The sequence below is a fragment of the Pseudoliparis swirei genome, chromosome 8, assembly GCF_029220125.1.
Source record: "Pseudoliparis swirei isolate HS2019 ecotype Mariana Trench chromosome 8, NWPU_hadal_v1, whole genome shotgun sequence".
Classification (NCBI taxonomy): domain Eukaryota; kingdom Metazoa; phylum Chordata; class Actinopteri; order Perciformes; family Liparidae; genus Pseudoliparis; species Pseudoliparis swirei.
In genome coordinates, this window is record NC_079395.1 from 11,196,778 (window position 1) to 11,212,165 (window position 15,388).

At 42.0% G+C, this 15,388-nt stretch overlaps 3 protein-coding genes across 6 annotated transcripts; all 3 read right to left on the reverse strand.

Moving 5' to 3' along the window:
- Positions 1 to 290: 290 nt before the first annotated feature.
- Positions 291 to 2,040, reverse strand: fbxo36b (F-box protein 36b). The gene is made up of 4 exons (XM_056421560.1): positions 1,936 to 2,040; positions 1,375 to 1,483; positions 714 to 886; positions 291 to 509 (listed from the first exon to the last, which is right to left on the reverse strand). The coding sequence occupies exons 1-4, from the start codon at positions 2,029 to 2,031 to the stop codon at positions 291 to 293; spliced, it is 597 nt and encodes a 198-aa protein (XP_056277535.1). The 5' UTR covers positions 2,032 to 2,040.
- Positions 2,041 to 2,304: 264 nt separating this feature from the next.
- On the reverse strand, positions 2,305 to 10,534 carry agfg1b (ArfGAP with FG repeats 1b). 4 transcript variants are annotated; one of them, XM_056420718.1, is made up of 12 exons: positions 10,124 to 10,534; positions 7,572 to 7,665; positions 7,189 to 7,304; positions 6,442 to 6,586; positions 6,176 to 6,329; positions 5,928 to 6,035; positions 5,430 to 5,565; positions 5,228 to 5,307; positions 5,012 to 5,071; positions 4,648 to 4,806; positions 4,048 to 4,142; positions 2,305 to 3,858 (listed from the first exon to the last, which is right to left on the reverse strand). In XM_056420718.1, exons 1-12 carry the CDS (start codon positions 10,288 to 10,290, stop codon positions 3,802 to 3,804), a joined length of 1,371 nt encoding a protein of 456 aa, XP_056276693.1. In that variant the 5' UTR covers positions 10,291 to 10,534; the 3' UTR covers positions 2,305 to 3,801. The 4 variants fall into 4 exon arrangements, with proteins under 4 accessions (XP_056276693.1, XP_056276692.1, XP_056276695.1 ...); XM_056420717.1 differs by having other exon boundaries at positions 5,012 to 5,104; XM_056420720.1 differs by lacking the exon at positions 5,928 to 6,035 and having other exon boundaries at positions 5,012 to 5,104.
- Positions 10,535 to 10,636: 102 nt separating this feature from the next.
- On the reverse strand, positions 10,637 to 15,380 carry zgc:110269 (probable flap endonuclease 1 homolog). The gene is made up of 11 exons (XM_056420721.1): positions 15,093 to 15,380; positions 14,606 to 14,672; positions 14,093 to 14,195; positions 13,794 to 13,848; positions 13,631 to 13,692; positions 13,381 to 13,517; positions 12,430 to 12,490; positions 12,162 to 12,293; positions 11,920 to 12,056; positions 11,691 to 11,835; positions 10,637 to 11,463 (listed from the first exon to the last, which is right to left on the reverse strand). Exons 1-11 carry the CDS (start codon positions 15,172 to 15,174, stop codon positions 11,407 to 11,409), a joined length of 1,038 nt encoding a protein of 345 aa, XP_056276696.1. The 5' UTR covers positions 15,175 to 15,380; the 3' UTR covers positions 10,637 to 11,406.
- Between the last annotated feature and the right edge of the window lie 8 nt (positions 15,381 to 15,388).

Sequence of the window (15,388 nt, forward strand, 5' to 3'; positions counted from 1 at the left end):
TTTTTACATTCGACAAATAAAAGGTAATATTCTGCAAATCACCAATACAGAACTCTTTTTAGGATGAGAAATTACTATAAATTGGCATATCAATCCAGATATAAAAAGCAAGCCTAAAACACGGCTTCCGCAATATTTGACAAAGGAATGAACTCATTGTCTCCTCGACTACGCCTCAGAGCACTGTTCTACAGGCGGGTCCACCACGCAGGTCTTTATGTCCTCAGATAGTTGGCCAGGCCTCTGCTTCAGGGTTGGGGTCAGGGTCTATATCACAGCGATACATCACATCAGGATATTCCTGTCTTTGAATCTGGGTCAGAGCCCGGTCCTCCTTCATGCTCCTCAGCCTTCAGCCTCCTGCGGCTGATCAACTTCTGCAGCTGTAGCTTACTGGTGAAGAAGATGCTGCGCCAGCCCTCATCCAGCGCCACAGATGCCATCTCAGCCGACACTGTGTTGCAGCGCCGCTGCACCGCCTGCTCCCAAAACTCCTCTGACCCACATAGCTGATGAGCAGAAGTGATTAGTATAAGTAATATTACATGAAGCATAAGAGGGGATGTTATGCATTGATATCATTTCCAATTTATCAAATCAATCTAACAATAGAATATTGTTGTCAGAAGACAAAATGCAATGATGCAATCTTAACTAACAGACTAAATGTCTCTTATCTCAGGATTTTTTTTCTTTTTTTCCCCATCTCTCACCTTTCTGAACTTGCGTGACGTTCGTCCAAGCTGACCGACATCCTCTAGTTCTAGACTATTTATTATCCGCAGAAGTAAGGTGTCAGGCATGCGCTCCAGATAATCATAATGGCCTTGGCACAAAGCCTTGGCGTACTGCAAGATCCGATCTCCGAAAACCGTGCTGACCTCACCTGGGAAGAAGCCCATTATTTTGTTGATTAAATATGTAACCGTTATAATCTCTCACAGACACAAACCTATGAATATTAGGCACAAAGCCACTATGGAGGAACCACCAACAGCTAATTACTTGTGTAGAGTGAACTCAGAAGCAATGAGTGACTTCTGTTTTAAGAACCCTTGTGATATTTCACAAGGATATACCAATCGGGAGACACACAAACACAAAACATTAAGATCATATCAATATGACAAGTCAAAAACATCTGCAAATAGAAACGTTTCACTCGCTGTTTTTGCCTGGTCTAACACATGTGATGAAAGAGCAGCAGAACTCACTGATATGCCCAGATATGTTTGACTTGGGTTACGAATGAGTAATAACATTAACGGCATGTTCTGTTCAGTGTGCACGACCCCAGGGCCCTTTTCATTGCATACAAACAGTTGAGGTTAGCATGTGTTTGGCTCGAGATAGTCCTGAAGATGAAGTCCTTACTCTGCACCCACTGGTCGTCCAAGAAGTCCAGGTGAGACTCCTTCAGCTCCCCGGGCTTGGCGTTCCTGTCTACAAGCCTCGAAGATATCTTCCACCATCTCCAGATCACCTGGAAGGCACCAGTCAAAGGTTAGATATTATAACAAGATATATACGCTTTATTTTTTCTTGAATGCTTTTGTAAGAGCCAGTTTGTTTTGTTTGTGTTTTGTTGAGTTAAACCTCCCACCACTTGGGGGCTTAGGGTCGAGGTCAAGTAGGCACAAAGGTCAAAAATGTAACCAGAAAGATCGCGATATGACATGAGTCCGGTGTTGCTGAGGAGGCAGAAGCCGTGTGATAATTAACGTTATGATTTATTTTACTCTATGGTAAACTTTAGGACATTGATGACAGAGAAAGTGGCTGTTCTATGTGTGTGTTAGAAAAATATTAAATTGTAATAAACAAAGTGTCTTCACGGTAGAAACTGCGTTAGTCCGAAGCAGGTTTAGCTCGTTATCGTTAGTTTAATAGTTATCGTTTACACTCGAGGTAACGAATGTCAATATCAATACTTACATATGACTTGGTGATAACAAGATGATAAAAGTAATTATTGTGTGTAAGAGCGCGTCCAGACGTCTCAAACAGCGGGTCAGTCAGAAGGGCCGCCATGGCAGCGTGTCGTGTCTTTGTTGTCATGGCAACGGCGCTTTCTCTGCTGAACAGCCGTTCGTGGGGATCCGGAGATAACCGTTGGTTTCCTCGACCCGAGGCTCCTTCTGGAGGCCTCGTTTCCTCGAGTGTTATACTGAGAGATGTGTCTTTATCCAAGTTATGGACACAATATCAGCAACAGCCATCTGCTTATAGTTGTAATAAACTGAGTGCGTTAAATATCCTCCCCGGAGGAATGATCATATAAGACATACTCACACAAAGTCAAGATTGTAGTTAAAAATCTTTTAATTTATTTTTACATTTATTTATATATGTACACATTTACTTACCTATTCTTGTCAAGACAAGAAACAGTCAAATTCATTGTTAGTCACTGGTGGCACAAATGAGACACGGGTTCGGTCCCAGGCGGATGCTGAAATGTAATGCTCCCTAAAGTAATCTGTTCTTTCCCCTTGCCTTAATTTAAAGCAAACTGAAAGAAGATCCATATTTCTCCTCATCCTGTTATTCACTCCACAAGCTTTTTAATAAGAAAGCAGCTGTTAAGGGAGTGTAGTGAATACAACATAACGTGTGATAATTATTTAGTTTGAAGAGACCCTTTATACTTAATAAAGTGTATTCTGCATAGAGTGTGCAGATATCTCTTCTATCAGTTAGAACTCTTTGATACTTCCAGCACCTTAATTAAGACCAAGCCAGGTGAAGCGGTGGTTTTCCTGCATACACATTGTGTTTAAAGTGTTGTACATGTATTTGTCTGTGCAGGGTACGACCCTGTCGAGAGGACAAATCAACCACAAGCACGTCAATAACTACTTCACTTTTGATGAAACCTAATTTGGGTCACACCCACAACAGTTAAGTCTTTCTTTTTGCCTTTACCATATTCCTAAAATAGTGTTTATCTGAACACAAACGGGAGGTCACTTAAAGCATATTTAACAATTTGCCAATGTCTATAGATTAGGAGGGGTAACAAAACATAGACGTACTCATCGCCTTGTCTCTTTCCTCCATTTGTGCTCTGGTAGATATGCTTGTCCCTTGGTGGTGGGCTAAAAAAAATCTGAACTGGCTACTTGTTCAAAGAGCTGCCCCTGCTTCCAAATTACAAAAAGCCCATTTTCACAGATATTGGCAATAATAATGAAATGATGTCTAATAATCCAGGATCAATGTTGAATCCCATCCACCTGCTTGGGATATTACTCTAATTTAACCATACATGGTTTGGGTTATAGGCAACTTGTAAGTTAATAAATGAAATGTTTGCACCTTAGTTCCAGTAAACACTCGTTTGTTGAAATAACAAAAATAAATCCAATTTGAGACTGAAATACCTGCATCATCATGGTTGTTTCAAACCAGAGATTATGGATTTGATTACAGCCAGAGAATGGTCTTAGAGTCTATGCCCTTACATACGTAGATAGTTTGTAGTGGGTTTTTTCCACAAGGTGTGTGTATACTCACCCTTGTTCACTCAGTCTTTGTTATACATAGCATGTACTTAATTGTGATTACAAATGAAGATATGCACAGAGTTTACAGTCATAAACAAAAAAATAAAAAGCATATAATATTTTGTATATAGTCCAAACAGTACATTTCCCATATAACAGTCCCATAGTCTTCAATATAGTCCTTCATAGTGTTGTAAACCTTTTTTTATGAAAAAAAAGCACTGCCAGCTGACAGAACGTATGCGTTGAATATGTGCTGCATGCTGCCCTCTGGTGGCAAAGACTGGGAGTTGTGCTACAGGAATGGGTTGGTTGAACCCCCTGAAGGGAAGGAGCCGCCGGGGGCTCCAGCCTGAAATGAGAGGGAATGAGATTTAAGACACAACCAGAAAACATACTGAAACAATTACCTTCATGTTTTTTCATGGAAAATCAACCCTTACAGTTGTTTTCTTAAACTGATAGAGCCCCACACAGTACATCTTTTATTTCCTTCTTTCACCCAAAACATTGGGAAAACAAAAAGGCAATGCATGCTCACCATGAATGGGTTATTGGACATGCCAAGGCCAGCCATTGGCTGCCCGAAGGGCGTCATGGACGACTTGTTCTGACCGTAGACTGGGAATGCAGGGCCTAGAGGAAACACAGAGGCAGGGATTAACAGGTTGAGTCTTCTCTCGCCAGCAGTTAAGCAATGTGTAATGATAATATGTCAATGCAACCGTTATATCAACAGGCCATAAAAAGCAGGCTGTAAAGAGTCAAAGATACACAGAGCTAAATTATGAGGGACTAAAACTATTAAAAGATTGTAAAAAGAAAAAGAGCTATGCCCAGCATGTCAGATTGCATTCAGGTGTGAAGAGAAACGTATGTCAGATGAGTTCCTTGTGGTTTTGGTCCAAAGTCTTGTACAGGTCAGAACCCGAAAGCTTTTCACCCTAAATGCATCCTTTTATTACTGTGCAGTAGCTGCCACTGACACGTCTTACTTTTGACAACAGCAACACAATTCCCAATGTAGACGGCCATCATGTAGAAAAAGACGACACACAGTTCATGCAAAGGAAAATGCTGCATGTGGTACTGCACAGGTGGAACAGGGTAAGAGGACACATGCATGTGGGAGGCCACTAACCATTGGACTGAGGGTGGTAGACCCCGGGTTGAGAGTAAGGGATGGGAGCCTGGCCAGGGAATTGCTGCTGGAAGTTTCCGCTGAAACTGGTCGGGAGGCAGTAGGAAGAAGCATTCCCAAAGCCGGCGGGCATGCTCATAGAGCCAGTGCCAAACAAGGCTATGAGACACACGCAGTATATGTGTGTGTACACAAACGCACAAACACACCCACAACACACACATACAAGGAGGAGTCAATTCTACATTCTTTGGCAAACCACCCAGCTACTTGGCAATGTAACTGGGTTACATCAAAGAAACACAAATTAACGAATAAATAGAAGTGCCATCTTGAATACACTCAACTTTAAATACATACACACCTGCAGCTGGAGCTCTGCCATTGGCCTGGAAAGGGTTGGTGGCCATCTCCGGGGCAACAGCTGCAGCAACAAAGGGATTTGTGGATGGGACGGCTGGATGAAATGCAGGAGGAATTTGCTAAATCAGTCTTCAAGTTATGTATATAAAAATTCACAGCTCTAGAAATATTTGTTTATTCTCTCATGCACCACTGTGGTAGTAATCGGTATAACCACCTCCGAAGCCAGGCTGCATGCTGGGTAACACAGGTGGATTCTGGGCTGGCGATGAACCAAGCACTGGTCCAAATAAGTTCCTGTAAAGTAAATATTTTGAACACATTTTTAATGCATACAGTATGAATGACAGGGTTTTTATTCAAATATAGTTAAATTAAAATGTATCAGCAATATGACTGTGTGTCTGCCGGGGTCTCACCCTGGCACATTGCTGCCCGAGGTAACAGAGGAGCTGAGCTTGTTGTCCAACTCAGCCAGAGCAGCATAGCGGTCCTCTCTATGGTCGGACTGGGCAGGGACGGCACGAGACAGTGATGGGATTGGCACACCTCCCCCTTTAACACATGTAGGAGAACATGGGACAAAGATCAAGGGTCAAATGTGCCCCACACACACATACACACACACAACAAAGAATGAACTAAATGATTCAGGGAAAAGCGTGAGGAAATGAAAGGGTGTATTGGTGTTTGACCAACATCACAAACAACTCAGCATGTTTTAAGAATTAAGATTTAAGTTTTTTTTAAACAGTAGCGATGACCAACACACCCTCTAAGCATCTTTACCGGATTGCTGAAGACAGAAAGGGCTTGACCAGTGGACATAGTGGGTAAGAAATAAAAAATTAAAATACTGAGATGAGGGCGAGCGTGTGTGGATAGGGTGGAGGAAAGACGATGGAGGGGCGGGGTACCTGATGAAAAGGACTTTGGGGGGGGGGACGTGCTCAGGTGGGATGGAATTGTAGTGTTTCCAAATGCCTCAAAGTTGGCAAAGTTGGTATCTGAATTACCCTGAGGTGCTGCAGCCACACGAGGAAAAATGAACACATACAGTGAATGTGGAAATAAAAACCATGGCAAGGCAATGCATGGGAGGATGACAAACCAAAGGCTAAACAGTGATACAGATCTGTATTGAGCGTTCTAAAATAAGACTTACCTGACTGGCTTGGAAAATGTGCAAAGTTGGCAAAGTTAGTGGAGCTGGACGTTTGAGATGGAGCAGCAAAGATGTCTCCTCCCAGGTCCGAGAGCAAGTCAAACTTCTTCTCCTGAGCAGCGCCACGAGCCTGGGAACGACCTCGACCTGGGGACTGGGCAGTAGCCAAAAAAAATGATTCAACGTTTTTCTCCAAACAAATTCCAAAATACATTATTGATGCATATCTAATGGCCAAATAGAGCCTCAGTGTGCATCTCTGTTACCTGGCGCACTGGGGTCTTGTTGAGCTGCAGGACCTTGAGGGGTTGGGGTTGGACTTCTGGGGTACTACCAGTGCTGCTGGCTGAGGAGCCAGACACCGAGGCCTGGACACTTGCTACTGTTCTCGCCTGGTCTGGAGGGACATACCTAGGCATCCATGAAATCACACCACCACAGATAGAGAGAAAAAAAGACGCTTTTAAAACTGGGCACTATGTGAGTACAAGCAATGGGGAGGTAATCATTCGATTGAGCTGATTGGGATATGGGATAACGGTAAAAATATCAATCAAATCGGCCCTTCCTTCACACATGTGCTCTCTTTCCATCAAAACTGCAGTAAAATAGGAAAGTAGAAAAAGAAGGCCCACGACAACGAAGAGCACGCTATCAAACTAAAACATATGGTTAACCAAAGTTACCCACACTACATTACATTCCCAACGATATTACATGAGGCTGTATGCATAGACGTAATAATAATAATATGTGTTTATGTATAGTGCTTTACAGGGTACTCAAGGCACTTTACATGGTCAAAGCAAACAATAGAAGAAACAATCATAAAGTATTGAACCATTTATACAATGGATAAAAGATGAAGATCTGAACTAATGTCGTCATGAATGTCAGTTGGTGATTCTTTAACAGAGTATACTCAAAACAAAATATATCAAACAAACAAAAAATCGTGAAGATTATTTTACCATCAAATAAAAACATTTGATCGCAAAAAAAGATTATTTTACCATCTTTTCTTTTCATATTTTTCCTGAAGGAACTCTTTTACTTTCTGTGGTTCTCGGAAATCTGGAACAACTAATGTCCTGTCGTCATAGAGGCCCAACCAGATGTGTTTACAGACCTACAGGGGGGGCAGAGGAATGAGGAGAGTGGGAGGTAAAGAGAGGATTGGGGTGGGGGTGGTGGCAGAGAGAGGTGAGAGAAAGTAAAGGGAAGGGGGAGGGGATGACGAGAAATGGGAGGAGAAAGGGGGGGGGGGGGCAATAAAGTTGACTATGCAGGGTTCAGAAAAATGCCAAGAATCTTCTGAATCAAAGCCATGACTTTTAAATGAAAATGTGAAATATGGTGCAGATTCCTGTCGTAACGTGTGCACAGTGCCTGATACCTCATTGCTGTGTTTCTGTAGGAACTCAATTTCCTGATGTGTGAACGTGGTCATAGAGATGGACTTCACTCTGTGTGGGGGGTTCAGTCCTCGCCTGTGGGTGGAGGAGGCACATGTTAGCTTAAGAACAAGAGGAGCAGGATGCAGCTCCAGTGCTGCTCATGCGACATGAGAAAATAAAACACAACCACAGATGTAGTGATATATTTTCTTGTACGAGTTATTTATGTTTTTACTTAGAAAATAAAGTGTAAACATTTGACAGACATTTCTAAAAGGCAAACCAACAAAATATCAGCGGTAGGTATTTACTGCTCCTTAAACAGGTTTAAAGACGATTTGGGGTTTATTGGTTTGAATCTCAAAGAATGTTATTGTGAATATGATTTCCACAACACCGAAATATAAGGCACACGTTTATTCACAAATATTTGTAATTTAATTTGAAATGATCATGCTGATTGCAAATGGCCGATATTGTGCTCACTATTATTCGTGACAGATGGAATCACAACTATACAGATGTGTCGTGTTAGTTTCAGTGAAACCTGTAAACCCAAATGCACTTCAAGTTTTAATATTTGAACAAATGTAATGACAGTGAATGTAATCAAAACATGTTTTAGGAGATCACATAATGAGCTCAATTAAAATCATTTCAGGGTGTAAAAGAGAGATAATGTATACGCTACATGTAGCTGGAGGGTACAACGGCTATGTTGTCAGTTTTCTCACAAAAACTATATGATGAAGACAAAGGACCTCAAACAAATCTGTCTGAAGATTACAGAATCAGTTTATAGAGCACAACAACACGTGTGTGTGCCAAAGGGGCCTTTATCCTTAGACGCTCAACACTGCCGCATTCCACCATGAGGGTCTGAATACGCTTTATTGCGAAGAGACACGGTGCAGTCAACAACTGTTGCTTCACCAGTTGATGCTTTATGGCAGATTGGCAAAGATAAAACCTCTGTTGAGAAGATTACTACACACCTGGATTAGTGTTTGCCAAAGCGGATGTGGGTTCTATGGTCTGATGACACCAATACACATCCATGAAGGCCTGTGATGGCAGCATCATGCTCTGGGGATGCTGCTGCAGGCCAAGGAAGGTTTGTTGGGATTGAGAATAAATTAAGTCTGACACTCAAGACACATACTGGAGGAAAACCTGACGCGATTTATTGCAGGAATGACTGAAAACCAACAATGTTAATGTCCTGGTTTGCCAAGTCAGGGTCCAGATCTCCATTCAAACCATCCACATTTATGGCAGGGTTTAAAAATTGCTCTTTACGGCAACATGACAGCGCTTTCAAAGTTTGGCAAAGAAGAATAAAGGAAAACTGCAGTGTCCAAATGTGCAAAGTGTACACGGGCCAATCCTCAGAATCCATGCTGAAACTGTTGCCAAAGGTGCCTCAACTAATACCAATTTCAACAGGGTGAATACTTGTGTAATTAATGGTGTTATGTTTACATTTACTTAGTTTGTATCACTTTTTGTTGCCCAATAAATCCACTGAGTTCATTAAGCAAAATAATAAATAAAAAAGTCCAATCGGATCAATTATTTTTTGTAAGTATTAAAACTGATACCAGCACTGCCCATGCATTGAGAAGTTGTTATTTAACCAATTTGCTTTTTATTTACTTAGATTCTACTAATCCTTATGCTGTACAGTGTAATGGATAATGGCAAATACTCATCTCAGTGCAAAGGATAACACACACTAGCTGGTCGTAGCCATGTCCTTTTATCTAAAACGTTTCTTACATTGGATGCAAAATATGTCCTAATACAATACACACGCACACACAACTAACTAGCTCACAACTAAACGGGCAAATACCGCACATAAACAGCAACAACGCACTGCAACACATGGAATAGTGACAGCAAAAATGGCAAACATGTTTACCTCTGGAGCAACTACATTTCAGTGGGCAGTTCATTGCCTACATCCTGGTTATCATATTGCATAACAAATGATCTGAGGAAGAAGAGGTTCATCAGGCGACCCACTGCCCTGCGGCGTCTTCCCACGTCGAGACGCACCCTCCTCCTGCTTATCTCGTGGACGTGTGCGGCTTATCTTGAGGTGTGTGTGTGTGTGTGTGTGTGTGCGTGTCCGATCCAGCTGAAGTTCAAGGAGAGGAAGTCCTCCCATGACGTGCTGTTTTTAAACAAGGTAGTCAAATATTTGACTTGTTTCGGTATGTGAGCTTTGCGTTGGGCGAGCTATGAGCACACAGACAATAAAGTCCCTGGAGGCACTACGTGTTAGTACAACATCACGTCTCATCAGTCACGTAGCGCTAGAAAACAAGCCCAACTGACGACACCAAGTCACCCGAACCAGCGGTCCGGGTGTGTAGCCCAACGGCCGAGGACAGAACCGGCGTTACCTGCAATGGATTTAACGCTAGCTAACGAGCTAACGGCACCGCTCGGGCGGTTGTGGACCGAACCGGAAGCTGCGTCGCGTCCTCGCCTGCCGTGGACACTGAACAATAAAGAAGATACTTTGGGCCCAAAAGAAACTCACAAGATCCCCGAGCAGGTGGTGCAGACGAAGGAGCCCACTGTCATGTTGACATAGGTCGGGCCGCGCTGGTCGCAGTCGAAGCATTTCCTATTCGCGGGCAGGCTCGTCATCTCGCGGAGCATCTTCAGATGAGTCTCCTCCTGCTTTCGCTTCGCGTTCGTCGCCATGGCCGAAAATAGCGGTGTGGGATCCCCGCGGAGGACGTGTGGTCAGAGGACCTGGGACAGGGAGGGGTCTTCAGGGCAGACTAGTCGGGTGCGGCGGCTGCGGCCAGACACCTTCGAGCCGGGGAGACTGGGCGACTGACAAATACTTCTTCTACACGGGAATAAGTGTAAAGAAAACCGGCTTTCCGAGCACGAGCGCCACCTGTTGGTTCGGAATGATTCCTCGTAATTGGATTAAAAGCGACGCTTGTTCTTCGGAAATCCTTCACAAAAGAATATTGTGAAATTGTGCTATGAAAACCACGACCCCTCCCAATCCCACTTTGTACAAGATCAGACAAACTAATATACTTCAACAGTATTTTAATTAAAACTGGCCGACAGCATTGCATATATAAAACAAATATAAAACAGTATACTGTATTATTTACACATATTTTCAAAATACAAACTTTTCTTTACATGGTTTTAAACATCTCGCTGTCTCTCTTTTTTAAACTTGATTCCACGTTAGTTCATGTTTTAAAATTCAAGTTGTTGGTCTATGCCTTGGCACCCTTTTCACAACAGGTGCTCATTGAATATCTGGTGATGAGGCATCCCCTCTCTCCAGCTTTGGCTTGGGGGGGTGGGGGAAAGACTCCATGACAGTGATCACACTGTTCTCTTTCATAGCTGCCCACCGCCTGCTCTGCTTGTCTTGGTAAATTTGAAGGAAACTGCAGACCCGGCTGCAAAGACCAGATCAGCCCCATGTAGAGACGAAGACTTAAAGAAGACGGTTTTCGCTTCCTCTAAATTATGAGGTGACAAGAAGGTACTCGGAAACGAGTTTTCTTCCAATACAAAACCATGATTCAAAATGCAAAGCTGCAGCTTCTGAAACTGTTGAAGTTTGCCAATTGTTTGTGTTCCAGAAGATACAAATATAAATATGCAAAATGTATGCAGAATGTTGAAGATACATGATTTTCTCATCAACACAGGAATGAAAATGTTAAGATCTGGATCACAGGATGTTCTGTTAATGGTTTGAGATAGAAAGCATACAAACTAAAAATCTTCAAACTTGGATGGTGGAATCGTGGAGGCAGCAAGTGGGAGATGTTGGCGGCCTTATTTTGACTTTGGCCTCTTTCTTTTGCTGCTTAAAGGGTCTGCAGCATCCACGGGCTAGAGGAAGAAGGACAACTATTTAGACTCAACACACCATATTTGGAACTACTGAAAATGAAAAGTGATTTTTTTTTTTAAAGGCCATAAGTGACTGCTTGAATAGAGTAGAAATCATCATCTTTACTTTTAAATAGTTTTTAGTCAATTTGAATCATTATAGCTTTCCTAAACTACCGTAAAATGAAAATAAATATTTGTCAAGGTGAATATTATGTTGAGCTCACATTCTCCCTCTTTCTGGTGACTCGAAAGAAGTCCTGCATGCGAGACTGCCTGCTACCTCCTGCTGCAGTCTCCTTTTCCCTCTCCTCCCGCTTACTTTCCCGCGTCTGACGGAACTTCTCCATTCGACGACGGACCCGGGCCTCCCTAAAAACATAACAGGTATTCAGTCACAACTTTCTTTAAAAGAGACAGAAACATGTGAAGTGGGCTGAAGCAAAAAGTACGTACTTAACGTTAAAGAGGAGCCTAACCAAGGCTTCTTCATCTGGCTCAGCCCAGGTGAGTTCCGGAGCTACTGTTTGTGGTGCATCCAAGAATATCTTCCGTGCTTCTTTGTACTTCCAGAAAAGTGGCACAGGATGGGTCTGAAAGGCAGCGGACACTGGGGTCTTATCAGGTCTTACACTTTTTTTGCGACGCAGAATGAAAACAGAATGAAAGACAAAGACCACTGGTTGTCCATGACGTACCTTTCTGTTGATATGCGAAACCACATTTTCAATAGTTCGGTGCTTCTGGATCAATGTCAGAGCTCTCTTTGGACCCAAACCGGCTATCTTGTCACAGTAGTCACAGCCCAACAAAATGCACAAGTCAACAAACTGGTGGAAGAAAATTACAAAAGAGGGAAAGTTTGAGGACTCTTTCAGAGTATTTATGTGAAGTGGTATTATGAATTGTAAAATATGTATTACTATTATGTGCTTTTAAAGACATCTTTAAAGGTTTTAGTCTCACCTCCTCGTGACTAATTTGTAGTTTCTCTAACAGCTTGGTTAAAGAATATTCAACAACCTCACTGTAAAGAAGAAGGAGCATAAATCAGCATGAGATCAGTTTAGAAAACTCAGTCCGCCTTCAGCTAAAAGACAAATTGAATATTTGTAAAGACATGAGGAAACCCTCATAATATATATATATATATTTAATATTTTTATATTTAATTTAATTTTACACTGCAGTCATTAGTATTGTATTGTGTATGCATATATGTTGTATATATACATATATATATTATTTTATATTTTACTTTGTATACCTCTTGTATACATCTATATCTTTCATCCCTGTTTTTTATATTTTATATTTTATTTTGTATTCTCGTGTGTTTAGTTTATTGGTGCTGCTACTGATACGACAAATTTCCCCTTGGGGATTAATAAAGTATCTATCTATCTATCTAATGGCATAGATACATCAACATTAGTTGAGGCTGACCGGGTGATGTTTGACGACAGGATTCAAAGCTTCAAGTGATGTCAATACATCGATATCACCACAGATTAGCAACTTCTGATTCCCTTGTGTCAAAAGCTACAATGAATCATTTAGATGAGAAATATTTAACAATACCCAAAGGGTAATCGTGTTTGGCACCAAATCAAACAAAATGCACAACAAACAAAAGACTAAATGAATAAATAACACCATAAAGAGTGATAACATTATTAACAGATGAAAAAATTGTTACATCTAAAAAACATCTAAAAGTGTTTTTTTTCTTTTCTAATCTGACCACAGCTCGAATAAAAGACTGAGTCATTGAGTAGAACAATGAGGCCTCTTTAGTCGCGAGTCTGTTGAAAACCCGGAGTAAAGGATTGATGTTCTTTTGAGTCTAAGACATCAGAGGTTCTGAGGAATACTTAAATACATCAGCCACAGAAAACGTAAAAAAGCAGTTCTTGCCTGTCCTTCTTGGCATTTAGCTGGCGAATTAGAATATTGGCTCCAAATGGCAGTGTGTCCATGTCCTCTGATGCCACGGCATCCACAGTGCCCTGTCTCACCAGCCATGCACACAGAGCCTCAGCATCCCCTGGAGCCTGGAGCACAAGACCGAGAGAACGAGGCAGATATAAATAAAAAAAGCATGCAGTGAATGAAGCAACGACAGACAGTGAGAGAAATGTGAAAAAATACATTCAGCAGGTCGTACCTGGATGACTGGTACACCCAGAAGCTTCAGGAGCTGGAGACAATCTTTGGTCTGAAGTGATGCTGCATGAACCACAAGAGACAAGGTTCACTTTCGAAGACTTTAAATTTCTCCAGAATGCAATAAAGTCTTCAACTAATAACTTCTATTTGTGTTTATGTACCTGCGCCTGTGCAGTTGGCTGACCTCCAACCAGCTGCTGCCGCTCGCTTCTCGAGCTACAGGAAAAACAGGAGCTTCGATCAGCAGGGGTAGGAGTCTATGTTACACTACAGCTGTTAGCAGTCTGTATCATATCACACTAGTCCAGTGAATTCACTTCCTCATTTTAGATATCACATGTAATGACAGCAGTTCTACTGCCATTATGAGCACGAGGGTAGCATCCAGATCAGTCCTTCTCCAGGAAGATGTATTTAGGGGCCTGTTGATTCCAAAGACAGTCTCAAAGATGTCACTTACAACATGTGTCTTTTCCACTGGAGGCTTCCCGTCAAACACAAAGACTGGCTTTATACCGTGTTCCAGGAAGGTGAGTGTGCGGAAGAAGAGACCTGTCAGGGGGCTTCAGAGAAGAAATAAAAGGACATTTGACACAATCTTAATTGTTGTTGAGATTGTGTCAGAGATTTCAATTCAGCTCTATTGCTGTAGTTTCTGGTTGTGTCAGATTGCATGATTTTATAAAGGCATTTCTAATATTTATGCTCATATGCAAATTATATATTTGGATATACATAGACAACACAAAGTGAAGCCTCAAGATGCACACATTAAGTCAACACACAAACAGCCAAAGCAGTGGTGTGAGCATTTTAAGCAGAGTGATTGCAGGGCTGTTATATTGGACTGCCTCGCTGCTTGAAAAGAGTTTATCATACTCAATAAACTGGGATGGAAATGGGGAATCAATATAAATGATGTTCTGGTCCATATCACAAAAGATCTACTTTCACAGGTCATTCAGGAGCTCACCTTTGTGAAGGAGTCGCAGCACGGAACTGATTCATGACAACAGACGTATCCAGTGCGATTACTTTTCCTGTGGGGTGTCACACAGCATCATCAGCACCATAAACATCTCAATGTAGTCAAACATTTCCCGTCTATTATGTCCACTAACTAACTCTAAATATGCAAACAATGTTACTGTACTTCATTTAAACACTAGGATATAAAAGTGAGTACACTGTCTTCTGTCTTTGCAAAAACGCTTTGAACAGCAGTATCAAAGCTTTGGCAGCGATGCAGATATGTGTGTGTGTGTGTGTATGTAGCTAAATTAAATTATAATGAGCTTTATGCCTTGCTAATGCTTTGGGATGTAGAAGTTTGCTCACGCCGAGCTCGCTGCGGTCACGTGACTGCGTGCTAACGTTAGCTGCTAGCTCGTCCTCACTTGATATAGATGTACACACACACGCACACACACGTAGAGAGGCTGATAACGAGCAGCTGTTACCGGTGTAGTCACTGATGTCCTTGTGAGAAATCGCACCGTGAGCATCTTGGCGGATCAGATCGGCCAGCTTGGTGATCCCCATTGTTTTTCCAGCGGACTCTGTTACGAAGACTTCCGGTCCAACGCAAGAAACAACTTAATCGATTGAGTTTGATCCAAATTAAATCACCGTTCGTGAAGGATCTTTGTTAGTAAAGGTTGACTTTTGATTTACTTTAAAAGGACATCGCTGGAGAGAGATATAGTTAAAGTCCTCGGAACATCTTCCCGAGGTTGCAGTGTGGTTGCACAGCAGC

Coding starts and splice junctions, on each gene's coding strand:
- fbxo36b (XM_056421560.1), bottom strand. CDS start 2,031: ATGGCGGCCCTTCTGACTGACCCGCTGTTTGAGACGTCTGGACGCGCT. Junction 1,484..1,935: donor TTGTTATCACCAAGTCATAT/GTAAGTATTGAT, acceptor GGTGCCTTCCAG/GTGATCTGGAGATGGTGGAA. Junction 887..1,374: donor GGACGACCAGTGGGTGCAGA/GTAAGGACTTCA, acceptor GCTTCTTCCCAG/GTGAGGTCAGCACGGTTTTC.
- agfg1b (XM_056420717.1), bottom strand. CDS start 10,290: ATGGCGACGAACGCGAAGCGAAAGCAGGAGGAGACTCATCTGAAGATG. Junction 7,305..7,571: donor TACAGAAACACAGCAATGAG/GTATCAGGCACT, acceptor CCCCCCCTGTAG/GTCTGTAAACACATCTGGTT. Junction 5,566..5,927: donor CCCAAAGTCCTTTTCATCAG/GTACCCCGCCCC, acceptor CATGTGTTAAAG/GGGGAGGTGTGCCAATCCCA.
- zgc:110269 (XM_056420721.1), bottom strand. CDS start 15,174: ATGGGGATCACCAAGCTGGCCGATCTGATCCGCCAAGATGCTCACGGT. Junction 14,673..15,092: donor GGACATCAGTGACTACACCG/GTAACAGCTGCT, acceptor GACACCCCACAG/GAAAAGTAATCGCACTGGAT. Junction 11,464..11,690: donor TCACCAGAAAGAGGGAGAAT/GTGAGCTCAACA, acceptor TTCTTCCTCTAG/CCCGTGGATGCTGCAGACCC.